Raw genomic sequence first — 13766 nt, forward strand, 5'->3', positions numbered from 1 at the left:
ACAAGGTATACTGTACCTGAATACATATTACGTAGAGTTCTAGAAAAAGAACTATGTTTACTTACTTTCCCAAAACAGGACTAAGTTCTTTCAAGTCTTCCAGTGATGGCGTCTGATTCAAAAGTTTCTTAAACAGGGCCAGTGGGAAAGGGATGTTGGCAACATTGAAATTGAAAAGGGAAAGTCCACAGAGAACCCCAAAGAAGAAGTATCTCTTCTTCTCAAATTTAGGCTGAAGAGAGAAAAAAAACTTAATGTGTTTTAATTTTTACAAGTAAAATGGAATATTCATATTAGGTAAACCTTTTCTCCCTTTCACAAAGTCAAATCACAAATTAAAATCAAAAAGGTTGCAGGGCCACTGGGTTGCCCAGTCAGTTAAGCATCTGACTCTTGATTTGGCTCAGGTCATGATCTCAGGGTCGTGAGATAGAGCCCCGAGTCAGGCTCCACACTCAGCGGGGAGTCAACTTGAGATTCTCTGTCTCCCTCTGCCCCTCCCGCCACTGGCGCACACTCTCTCTCAAAATAAACAAAAATCTTAAAAAAAAAAAAAGCTTGCGATAAGAATATTTAGGGTTTATGTACAGTCATTAGGTCAATTTAAATCTCTGCCACAGGGACACTAATAGAATCACATTAGGCTCAGCAAGTCCTCATAAACTGAAGTTTTCAATTTCTTTTCACAGCCTTTTAAATGAAAATTTGAAAAAAAATTTTCAAATTCACGGGGAAAAAATAGAACTTAACAAAAAATGGGTACCTGGGAAAGGAAGGATTCCTTTTTATCCATACATTCTTTAAATGGTCAAAAACATACATTGCTTAAATTTTCCTGTGTGGGCAGAAATGGGAACCCAGGGAAAAGGGACTCCATTTTAAAGAAAATAATCACCTTATTGAAACTGAAGGCTATTCCCATAATTATATGTATCAATAACTCCTCTCCTAAAATGAAACTGTCTAGACAACCTAATTTCCAATGGTATGTGACATGCCTTTTCTGTCATGGTAACCATAAGCAAAAAGGAGAGGACTCACCCTGACGGGAAACCACATGTAGGAAGCCTCCTCAGGATACATGAACATCCCGTATTCTGGCCGGGTCATCTCCTCAAACAGACAGTGGAAAAACTCTACCTTGACTCCTCCAGAGTCATGTCCAATTTCTCCACTAAATGAAACCTGAAGAAACAGAACAAATAATATATCACTTCCAGGGTTCTGTATTGCTATGTATTAAGACTCATTTAATAATCATTAAGAGTGAACATTATTTGTGGACCCAAGTATTTGGTAAGCACTATGGTAAGCATCTTACTCGTTTAATCTTCACATTAATTCTGTGAGGTGATAAAGCTTCAGGAATGTAAATATTAGGGGCACCTGGGTGGCTCAGTCATTAAGCGTCTGCCTTGGGCTCAGGTCATGATCCCAGGGTCCTGGGATCGAGCCCCGCATCGGGCTCCCTGCTCGGCGGGAAGCCTGCTTCTCCCTCTTCCACTCCCTCTGCTTATGTTCCCTCTCTCGCTATGTCTCTCTCTGTCAAATAAATAAATGAAATCTTTAAAAAAAAAAAAAGTCCTTAAAAAAAAAAAGAATGTAAATATTAACTTCCCCAAGGTCACACTCGGTTAAGGGGTGCAGCCTAGATTTAATCCTATGTCTGTCAAGTCTCAGAGCCTGATGTCTTCAGCTACTAAACTGACCTCAATTGGCATCATTATTATATAATAAGGAATGTTAAGTAAAATGAAAATAAAGAAATCAAAAATAGTTGGATTTTCAAAGGCTGAAAAACCAGAGCACACATTATCTATTGGCTTAGTTGTTTACTCCTTGAGAAGGCACCCATGGACACCAATCCCTTCCTAGGATGGTTCTACCACAACCCATCTTTGCTCCTTCAAATACTCACTCATTCCTGCCCTTCCTTCTTGGAATCCCTCACTTCAGTGTACAAATGTGTTAAGGTCTCCCTTATTCTTAAAAGAAGAAAAAAACCTCAACACCACTGTCTCCAATACAGGTAATACTGGCTTCTACTCTAGGCTGCCAAATTCTGGAGAATCAGGTACACCAACTTCCAAACCTATTTCCCTACTTAAGTGCTCTCTTCAAGAGGACCAAGAACCTGTGCACCCCCAATTCCAAGGACTTGTTCTCACACCTCCTCTCGTTTTCATGAACACATTTTACACTTCTGATCACCTTTCTTCACACTCTTCTCCTCCCTTGCTTTCTCTTATAAAGCATTAAATAGGTTTTTATTTCTCTCTTCTTTTTCCTGCCGTTCTGTGCTGGTTCCATTCTTTCTGCTTTCCCTGGATGTTCAATTTCTCTTTAAACTTAACACTTATCACCTGCAGGCATTTAACCTTCCTACCCACTCTACCTTCTCTCTGACTGACACACACTCCTGTCCAAAGGCCTGCTCAACACTTCCTTCAGGATGTTCCACAGGCACTTTCCCAAAATCTCCTTTTACTGGTTTAACTGGATGAATGCCTCTTCTATTTTCTAGAAATGCAAGTTTCAAACCTCAGTGAATTATTCAAAATCTTTATAAGACCAGGTTTTGGGGCACCTGGGTGGCTTAGTTGGTTAAGCATCTGACTTTTGGTTTCGGCTCAAGTCATGATCTCAGGGTCCTGATACTGAGCTCCGTGTCGGGTTCCCTGCTCAGTGCAGAGTCTGCTTCAGATTCTTTCTCCCTCTCCGTTCCCCTCTGCCCCTTCTCTCTCTAAATAAATAAATAAAATCTAGAAAAAAGAAAAAAGAAAGAAAAAAGACCAGGTGTCAAATCCTAACTCTGCCCCTTTCTATGGGCAAGCTCCTTCATCTGACAGAGCCTCAGTTTTCTCACGAGATTATCAGAAATATTAAATAACACATGCAAAATGCCTCACATAGTCTGGAAAATGGTGGCTGCTCATCATATGTTTAAAAGGGATGAATGAACTATAAAAGTGAAACTAAAATAACTCAGTGGACTGGCTGGCCATCACAGGCAAGACTCACATAATGAGTTTGTTCGATTTTTAAAAATTATCTATGTGCAAAAAATATGTGGCAATGCCACCCCTAACTGCAAACCCCAGTGCAACATACTTTTAAAATAGTGTCTTGAACTTCAGTCAAGTCATTCTCTAATCTGCGTAGGGTAAGTGATAAACAAGGGTCTATCAAAAACACTCTAATAGGGCGCCTGGGTGGCTCAGTTGGTTGAGCGACTGCCTTCGGCTCAGGTCATGATCCTGGAGTCCCTGGATCAAGTCCCGCATCGGGCTGCCTGCTCGGCGGGGAGCCTGCTTCTCCCTCTGACCCTCCCCCCTCTCATGTGCTCTCTCTCTCATTCTGTCTCAAATAAATAAATAAAATCTTTAAAAAAAAAAAAACACTCTAATAAATAGCATCAGGCAGATCTTTGTTGTGATTAAGTGAAAAGTCTGGAACCTAACAGTTGGGCCCAAATCCTGGCTCTGATACTTCAGTTGAATTGCCCTTGGATAAGTCACCTTAATAGTTCTGTACCTCAGTTTCCCCATCAGCAAAATGAAGGAAAAACAGAACCTTCCATGCAGTGTCACTGGAAGGGTTACACAAGTCCTTGTGAAGCATTCACAATGTTCTTGGCACAAGGAAAACGTTCAGCAGATTTACTAGATATTATTATTATTCTGTGTCCAATATCTACTAGTAAGACAAGTTTTATAATAACTAAGCCAGAGATCATTTATGTTCAGAACATGGGGATTTCCACAATAATACCCTCAAAAAACTACAGAGTCAATAAAGAGGAAGTTCTCTTTTCCACAAAGCAATCTGGGCTCCTGCATGAGAGCAAGAACAAATCCTCAAATCTCCTCCATGTCAACCTCATCTCACTGGAACCCTTCCCAAGGGGTGACTGGCCAGGCTGGGTCAGCCCTCAGGAGGGATGGGGACCTCTTAGGGCTAATTCTGGACTTCCTACCTGCCCAGGCTGGGGGAGGACCACCCTTTCACCCGCTGCTCCTCAGCCCAAGAGCATCAAGTGCCCGCAGCTATTCCCAGCAGTTCCCAGCTAAGTGGGGAATCAGGGAAACTCCCAAACAGACAAGCTCCATGGCAAAGAAGATTCTTTCTTCTCCGGAAGACCCACTGTTACATCCTTTTAGGTTTTCCTTCTCTCAGCAGCAAAAACATTGAGAATTATACTTTACCATTAACTCCTTCCTCAGATCTTCATTCTCAAACTGATTTAGGTGACTCAAAACATCCTCAATCAAGTGACTCCTTCTGACTGTTAGATTGAAAGTGGGCAGCAAAGCTAATTCGGACCCTCCTTGTTCCACAATTCCAGCCAAACGCATACAAGCTTTAAATTTTTTCTCCTAGAAAAACAGAAATGTTTCACTCAAAAAAAAAAAAGGGGGGGGGTGCCTGGGTGGCTCAGTCGGTTAAGCGTCTGCCTTCAGCTCAGGTCATGGTCCCAGGGTCCTGGGATCGAGCCCCGCATCCAGGCTCTCTGCTCCGCGGGAAGCCTGCTTCTCCCTCTCCCATTCCCCCTGCTTGTGTTCCCTCTCTTGCTGTTGTCTCTCTCTGTCAAACAAATAAATGTTAAAAAAAAAAAAAAAGAAATGTTTCACTCATTTCACCATTTACTCTAAGTGGGAATTTATAAAGTGGAATAGGTTGGTTCAATTTATTATGAGTGCTTGTCACGAACATTTATGAACAGAGCCTTATACACATAAGCCACTGGAGAGAAGCTATACATTCAGCATTCACCCTCAGTGAGCCGAAGAAACACCTAAGGAATGAAAAGCCAACCAGTGTAAGCAGGAAAGTGACCAATTGTGGGCTCCACTGGTCCACTTTATCCTGCAAACACAATTATTAATACTTCAGTTACCAAAGCTAACTACCATCATTAGGCTAAGAGAATGATTAGCAAACATTGAAGCAGTGTGTTGAACATAAGCTCCTCATCTGGAAAAGAAGTTCAGAAAGAAAGCATGCTGCAGGAAACTTCAGGTATGAGAGACCTCTCAAGATATCCTATTCTAGGAGGACTCTGAGAAACAAACTGAGGGTTTTAGAGGGGTGAGCCCAGTGATGGGTATTAAGGAGGGCACGTACTGCATGGAGCACTGGGTGTTATACGCAAACAATGAATCATGGAACACTACATCAAAAATTAATGACGTACTGTATGGTGACTAACATAATAAAATTAAATTAAAAAAAAAATAATCACACACAAAAAAGGTTTCCTATTCTAGGAGGAAAACCCAACAAGAGATTTTAGGGCACAGATAATCTAAGAAGTTACATATGAGACAGAAAGACAGACGCACACGCACACACACACAATGATTGTCTAGATGACCAAATGGCAATTTGAGACCATTCAAGTCTAAGGCTCTCAGGACAACAATGAACAAATACCGGGTCCATAAAATTATTACTGGAGGCCTGTTTAAAATTAGGAGAGAAGAGTTATAAGAGTTGAAGGAAAATAAAGTTCTAGTACCTTTTTACCTTCCATTTTCCTTTGTTAAATATTTCATCAACGGTCATATTCATAAATCAATTTCCCATTTTGTTTTAAAATGGTTAACTGTATTATGTAGAAGTATCTACTGTTATGACATATATTTGAATATGATTCATATCTATACATATCCAGGTGCATATACAAAAGTGATAATAAGAGCTAACACTCTTGGGCACTTTCGTTTCTGGAGGCATTTTCAATAGTCCAGTTTTAAGTTCAAAATCACTTTTTGGATATGCTGACAAACAGAACCAACTCACCTCATGACAGTTCACTGAAAAGAGGATCCTTTTTACAAACCTTGATCATGGCACCATTAGACTACCAGCCATCTATGTGTGTCTGCATTTCAAGAATTCTCTGTCACCTCTATTCCCACTGCTCTGTTTTTTCATTAGACTGGGCTCCTTAAATATGGGTTTGCTAACCCCAATCAAGCCCGTCTGCTATGCCTCTTTGAGTACCACACAGAGGCCTGTATACAGGGCCCAACCTCAAGGTAAAAGCCCCACAACTAGGTCAGCTGTCCATGCTCTCTCCTCCACTACTGAGGCCCTAATGTGCCTCAAGGCCAAGCCAATCCAAATTATGACAGTCTTTCTTGCCACCTTCATTAGAGTCTAAGCTCCATGAGTGTTACAACCATTGGTTTCAATGTTATCAACCTCCAAAATATTGTATATTTAAGAAGGCATTTATCATTTGATTTGTTTACGAAGACAAAGAAATAGGCATACATACCTGTATTTTTAAAAGCGAATCTGCATACAGTAGTTTGATTTTCGACAGAATATTAAAGATAAACGGAAAATGACTGAATATGACTGGATACTGAGTGTCTACTGAAGTGTCCTAAAAATGGAAATGACAAGAATTCTGACAAATGAAAGAACAGAGAAATCTTACACCTTAACTCACAGCCTAAAATCCCTGATAAAGGTCTCCGTTCTAGCCAAAGCAATCCAAATTGCTGGCCAGTAGTACTTAGATATCTAAAATTCTAAGAAAATGTTTTGTATGTATCAATGAAAGGCATATAAACCTAGTATTTAAAAATATATATATAAATAAAAATAAACCTAGTATTTTTCAGTGCCTTATTTAATTTAGCAAACAATTATAAACTCTAGACACTTTCCCAAAGAGTCTGTTCTGCTGCACTGTGCACCTGTGAAATGTAAATTAGTTCAGATGCACTTAGTAAATAGGGGAATGATATAATGTAGACAGCTGATGAGCTCATACATGATTTCTGCCAGTCAAGGGTCGATGTGGTAGGAGCAAAATTACAATCTTGAGAGAAGGAAAAAAATCTCAGGTCAGCTGCTGAACTGGCAGCAACAGCGTTTAGCTTTAAGAAAATAAAAGGATACACCCAGAGCCACCCCTAAAGTTGCAGCCCTATTCTGTTGGCTCCTGGTGGGTCATACTGCCCTGTATACCCACCTAAGAGAGCCCCACTTGCATCTATGTTATCTCAGTACTACCAATCCTCTCATTAGAGTGTGAACAGGTATCCATCCTTTTGTTTGGTGCGTTTTCATATTCTCATGGCACTCTCCACAAGCAGCTTGCCTGGTTGATGCAAGTGATCTAAGGTAGTAACCACTTTTCTCTTAGGGTTCTGGCTACAAAATTGCACTGGTTTTGAGGGGTCTGAGATCTCGCCTTTCCTGTAAGCCCTGTTATTTCTATTGAGCAATTTTGCAGGTTGCAAGGATATTTGGAAACCCATGCACAGAGTTTCGGCACAAATACCTACATTAACGCAGTGGTGATCAACTTCCCCCTTTGAACATACCACAACTGGTGCCTGGCTGGCTTAGTCGGTGGAACGTGCAACTTTTAATTTCAGGGGTTGTGAGTTTGAGCCCCACACTGGGTGTAGAGATTACTTTAAAAAAATAAAATCTTTACAAAATAAATAAATAAATAAATAATAAACACGCCATACTTACGGAGTTAATTTTCCAAGCAGACCTTCTGTATGCATCCCCATAAAAATCAAGCCAGTGTGTAAGCTCATTTACTTTGAAAATATTTTCAGGCAGTTGACACACAGCCTGGTTTACCTTTAATAAAATATGGCCCGTGAGAAAGTTTTATATGTAAAGACAATTCTGTTTTATGCCTATTACTTAGATTATCAGCATAAATAGCAAAATAAACACTCTTCCAATGACCAGAATATAAAGTTCTATACAATACCTCCACTGGCAAAGCCCCAGATTTTCAGGAACATAAAGAATACCTATGATTTAATAGCAGAAATTGATGATATGCAATAAACTCCTACTTACTTTTAATTCATAGAAAAGATTTAAAGAATTTTAGGTCCAGAGAAAAATACAGTGCAATATGAATCCGAAGTACTCTGGGGCCCAATATTTCATGTTATATTCTTCAGAGCTTAACAATATACGATTTACAGATGTCCCCCTCTGGAAGGCATGTGTGGAACATTCCCCTCCTCAACTGTGGGGCTGTTTTCCAGCCTTCCATCCCCGATGACTGGGGTCATGACATGCACATAGACACCCTGCAACAGTGCTAACCAGCAGTCAGTGAAGACACTGATAATGACACTAGATGCTTTGGCCATGAGTGACCATCAGTATTTGACACAGATGGGCACAGACTTGGCCTAAATGACTCATTCTCAAGAGGTCCTCTAAAAGCCCCTCTTGGCTTTCATTCACCTGGAATATTCTTACTAACCCTGGCCCAGACCCCAAATGATCCAAGCCTCCCAGTACCACCACCCACAGAATCATGAAGCTGTTTCAACCCCGTAATATGGTCCCCTGGACCCTGCTGCTCTCAGTCCTGCACATCCCCAGTTATGGAAAAAGTGGGTGTTTTATCCTTGCAGCTTCCGAATGTGGTCTCCTTTCTGAGGTTGGGGAGGGAGCCTGACAAATAATCTAATGTCACTGTTAGAGTCAAAGGTAAAGCAGGATCCCTTGAGGATTTTTGTTGCTGCTTCAGTATTTCTCAGGATTCTTTTTTTGTAAATGGAAAAAGCTCATTAGAATATACTTTCCCCGAGCTCTTCGGTCAATTTTTCAAAACCCAAACTATTTTTTTTATTAATATTTCTCTTTTGTACAAAACCTTTAAAAACATCCAAAGATGGGGCGCCTGGGTGGCTCAGTTGGTTAAGCGACTGCCTTCGGCTCAGGTCATGATCCTGGAGTCCCAGGATCGAGTCCCACATCGGGCTCCCTGCTCGGCAGGGAGTCTGCTTCTCCCTCTGACCCTCCTCCCTCTCATGCTCTCTGTCTCTCATTCTCTCTCTCTCAAATAAAAAAAAATAAAAAAAATAAAAAAACCATCCAAAGATGGGCACTGCTTTTCAGCAGTACAGCAGAATTCTTTTTTAAAAGCAGTATAGCAGATTAGGTATCTTGATTTGCTGAAAACAACTAGAAATACAGGATAAAGTGTCAACAAATATTTTTTTTTTTTTTTTTTTAAGATTTTATTTATTTATTTGAGAGAGCAAGAATGAGAGAGAGTACATGAGAGGGGGGAGGGTCAGAGAGAGAAGCAGGCTCCTCGCCGAGCAGGGAGCCCGATGTGGGACTCGATCCCGGGACTCCAGGATCATGACCTGAGCTGAAGGCAGTCGCTTAACCAACTGAGCCACCCAGGCGCCCAACAAATATTTTTAATGCAACACCCATATTCTAAGTAGATACGAAATAATCAGGTCAAAAACAAGGTGAAAGTGGCATTTGCCTTGAGAATATTTGCCAAACCTGGTGAACCTGAACTTCAGTTTGCAATTGTTGGGGCTTTGGGGAAATAAACAAAACCTAGACTCTGTTCAAATTATGGGGCCAATAATAGAACGCCAACTCATAAATCTGGGATCCAAAAGGGCTAACCCATCAGAGTGAGGGTAAACTAGAAATGAAGAGCCCATCCCCACACCTTGACCCCAAGCCCAGGAAGCAAACTGCAGCTAGTTAAAATGGTGCCAAGTTGCAGAAAAAAATGTCACCTACAGCATTTGCAATCACGAAAGCACTTTCCTGAAAATTCACACACCACATTCAGACCACACCTAGAGATCTAAAGAGCTTCAAGCCAAGAATTTAATTTAAGGTAGTACCAAACTGAGGTGGTGTCTCCCAGAGTCTGGTAGAAGCAAATCCTCCCTGGAGAAACACAGCCCTCAAAATATTCCAAAAGATAATGTTCCAAGGCAAATACCACCCACACACACCCACACCCACACCCACAGTCACAAAACACGATAAAGAAGGCACTATGAGGAAGATTCAGTGGAAGCAAGAGAGGGCAAAGCTGACCTGTAAAGACTTCAGATACCAGAGGTATAACGCATATAGATTTAAATAAGCAAAAGGGAAGCTTGAAAATAAAAGATGAAGATATCCTAAATAATGACCAAGAAAAAAAATTTCAAAGAAACAATAGGAACTTTTGGAAGTGGAAAACATAATACTTGGAATAAAAACTCAAAGGGCAGTTTTATTAGCAAACAGAAATCACTAAAAATAGATTTCATGGACAGAAAGATATGGCTGAAGAAGTCATCCAGAATGGGTGTGATTGCATCCAGATGCAATCACACAGAGAGATGGAAAATATGACAGAAATGTTAAGAGACATGGAAGACAGAGTGAGAAAGTCAGACATATAAATACCTGGAATTTCAGTAGGAAAGGAGAGAGTCAGTATTTGTGTGGATTTAAAATATTTAATGATTTAGGAACATCCTTTACCTATAAGGGTTATTTTCAAAAACCCCACAGTAAATATCCTATTTAATAATGATATCCAGGGATGCCTGGGTGGCTCAGTCGTTAAGCGTCTGCCTTCGGCTCAGGTCATGATCCCAGGGTCCTGGGATCGAGCCCCGCATCGGGCTCCCTGCTCCACGGGAAGCCTGTTTCTCCCTCTCCCTCTCCCCCTGCTTGTGATCCTGCTCTCACTGTGTCTCTCTCTGTCAAATAAATAAATAAAATCTTTAAAAAAAAAAAAAATAGTGATATCCAATTTTTCCTTTAAAATCACAAACAAGGGGCACCTGGCTGGCTCAGTCTGCAGAGCATGCGATTCTTGATCCTGGGGTTTTGAGTTCAAGCCCCACATTGGGTGTACAGATTACTTCATAATAAAATAAAATCTTTAAAAATAAATAAATAAAATCACAAACAAAATAAGGAACCTACTATTGCCAACACTTCTATTCAACATTGTACAGGAAGGTTTAACCACTGCAACACAGCAAAGGAAAGTAATAAAATGTGGGAAAAAAAAAAAAATTTTTTTTTCAAAGATATGATTAGCTGCATAGGAAATACAAAATAATCTACAGGTAAGTTATTAGATATAATGTGGAAATTATAATATATATGTATATATATAATAAATGCAAATATATAAATGCATTCCTATAAACGAGAGATAACATAATTTTTAAAATTTACCATCTACAAAATCTAAAAAAAATTAAATATGGTGGAATAGATTTAACTAAACATAGCCTAGACTTCCACAGTAAAATAACAAAATTTTATTGCAAGACTTTAAAGACTACCTAGTAAGTGGAAAAAATAGACACCACGAAGATTAACAATAGTAAAGACGTCAATTCTCCCCAAAGTGAAATACAGACTCAATGCAACTCCAATCAAATTTCCAGTAAGATTTTTTTGTTTGCATTGCCTATCATTAGGGAAGGGACAGAATTTCAGTAAGTGGTGCTAGGTAATTGTTTTCATATGGAAAATAACAAAAATTAATTTAAAATAAATTTCCAACTGGATTAAACACCAAATTGTAAAAGGCAAAGCTAAAAATCAATACTCCCTTTAGACCTGGGTTAAGAGTGGCCTCTGCTGGGGCGCCTGGGTGGCTCAGTCGTTAAGCATCTGCCTTCAGCTCAGGTCATGATCCCAGGGTCCTGGGATCAAGCCCCGCATCGGGCTCCCTGCTTGGCGGAGAGCCTGCTTCTCCCTCTTCCACGCCCCCTGCTTGTGTTCCCTCTCTCCCCGTGTGTCTCTGTCAAATAAATAAAATCTTAAAAAAAAAAAAAAAAAAAGTGGCCTCTGATCCAGGTCTATGATTTATTTCTTGGTCCTTGCCCTGGCCTTCCGGAATCCAGCCAATCCCCTTCTCAAAAAAGTAAAAGTAAGGAGCCTGCAGGGCCAATGGGACCTGACCACATGCGCAGGCCTCTTCCCCTGCGTGGTCTCTGGAGAGTGGACTGTATTAGAGCTGAGCACACCCCTAGGCTCTAGAGATGGCTACGGTGTGGCTGCTGTGGAGGCAGGGATGGAATGCAGACAGATGCGCTGAGGTGTCCACATATGGGTCCATGATACCCCAAATGTGGGACAAAACCAAGGTAGGAAAAGAAGGCAGAGGACTTGGGGAGGCCTCTGTCTGAGCCTCCACCTCTCATGCAAAACTCTGTAAAGAGTCTGAGATTTCTAAATTCAAATCTGGCCTCCCCTGTCATTAGGAAGGTTTATTTGTCAAGATGGGTGGGTAGGGTATATTTTACTTTAGAGTAAATTTATTCCACAGTTTATTATCTAGATTTCTAACCTTCTAAATATTAGACATAGGTAGATGGGCCTCTGTTTGTGCTCTTCTTCTGGCCCCAGCTATCATCCCTGTTACCAGTCAATCTAGGGCAGCCTTCAGGCCCAAGTCTTGTTTGGAACGCAGCCTCACCCATTCATTTTTGTACTGCCTCCAGCAGCTTTCATGCTATGAGCTCAGAGTGCAGTGGTTGTGCCTCCAACGGAAACCCCGCTGCCTCCTGACTTAAGGTGATTAACTTAAAAATGTGAAGAAAAAACAAAGCTTAAAACAAGACCCAGAGAGTAAGAACTATAAAGGAGTAGATTTATTTGTATTAAAACTAAGAACGTGGGTTCATCAAAAAAACAAAACAAAACACCACAAAGTGAACAGAGAAACAACAAACTGGGATATAATACCTGCAACACACATAACTGACAAAGAACTCATTTACAAAATAAAAAGAACTCCTATACTCAGTTAAAAAAAAAAAGTCAAACGATACATTTAAACTGAACAAAAATCAGACATTTTACAGAAGAGGAAACAAGTACTGCAATTATGACAACGTGTTCTCATGTATTAGAACCAGGGAAACAGAATTAAAATCATAATTTGGTGTCATTTAATACTGAAAACATTTTCCAAATTTTAAAGTTAGACTTGGAGAAGCAGGTATTCTCATCATCTCCTGGAGAGGACTGAAATTAGTCCAACCATTCTGGAAGGCAGTTTATCACTACCAACGAAGAACACACGCATATCCTACAGGCTATCAATGCCAGAACTAGGTATGGAAACTAAAAGCCAACTCTTAACACACGCATGCCAAGAGATATGTACAAAAATATTTACAGCATATATTTTCTCAAAGAAGAACACCTCCTCCCCAAAAGAACTGCAAGCAGCACATATATCCATCTCAATACCGGAATGGATGATTATGGGAAGATTCACACTATGGACTATAATACAGAAATGAAAATGAATGAAATACAGCCATAAATATTAATCTGGATGAATCTATAAAACAAAATATTACACAACAAGCATGTATTCCATTCATATAGGTTTCAAAAACAGCAAAATTAAGCAACACGGTCTCTAGAAATACATATAATCCTAAAACAGCAAAGGGAATGGTTAGCCCCAAATCTAGGACCATGGCTATCTGCAGGTGAGGGGGTGTGAGATACACAGGCATTTCTAAAGTCCTGACAACGGTGTCCTTGTTAATAACATGGGCAGTAGTTACACTACTGTCTGTCTCATTACTTTTCTTCAAACTGCACACAGATAAGTACATATACTCCTTGATATGCATGACTTAACTCACAGAAAACAAAAATTTAAAAATAGCAATATAAATGTGTTTCCTGAATCTGCTTAAGATTCAGGCCAGTTGAAACCAAGGGACTTTTGACAGCAAAATAAAAATCCATGAGTGTCTGAAAGAGCCCTTACCCTATGCAGCTTTTTCAGCATTTCTAGGAGAGCCTTAACGTGGTAGTTGTTCTCAGAGCTTTCGGTCCAGTAGTGCAGCTGAGCAGTGATGGCTCTTTTAAACATCTGGACCAGCCTGATGAACGCGGGTTCCTGCAGAGACGCCCAGTACTCCTCTGAGGGATACAAAGGTAATTCACTGTTGGCATGTCATTTCTCG

General features: G+C 40.3%; 1 protein-coding gene across 1 annotated transcript in view; it reads right to left on the minus strand.

Annotated features, from left to right (window-relative positions):
- HERC5 (HECT and RLD domain containing E3 ubiquitin protein ligase 5) overlaps positions 1–13766 on the minus strand; it is a 43690-nt gene that overhangs the window by 6775 nt on the left and 23149 nt on the right. The window contains exons 13-18 of the mRNA XM_021702474.1: positions 13568–13722; positions 7501–7614; positions 6284–6394; positions 4206–4376; positions 1042–1185; positions 66–232 (exon numbers count right to left, since the gene is read on the minus strand). Coding sequence (XP_021558149.1) covers positions 66–232; positions 1042–1185; positions 4206–4376; positions 6284–6394; positions 7501–7614; positions 13568–13722 — 862 coding nt within the window. The remainder of the gene's footprint in view (positions 1–65; positions 233–1041; positions 1186–4205; positions 4377–6283; positions 6395–7500; positions 7615–13567; positions 13723–13766) is intronic.

Source organism: Neomonachus schauinslandi, chromosome 2, assembly GCF_002201575.2.
Source record: "Neomonachus schauinslandi chromosome 2, ASM220157v2, whole genome shotgun sequence".
NCBI classification, from domain to species: Eukaryota; Metazoa; Chordata; class Mammalia; order Carnivora; family Phocidae; genus Neomonachus; species Neomonachus schauinslandi.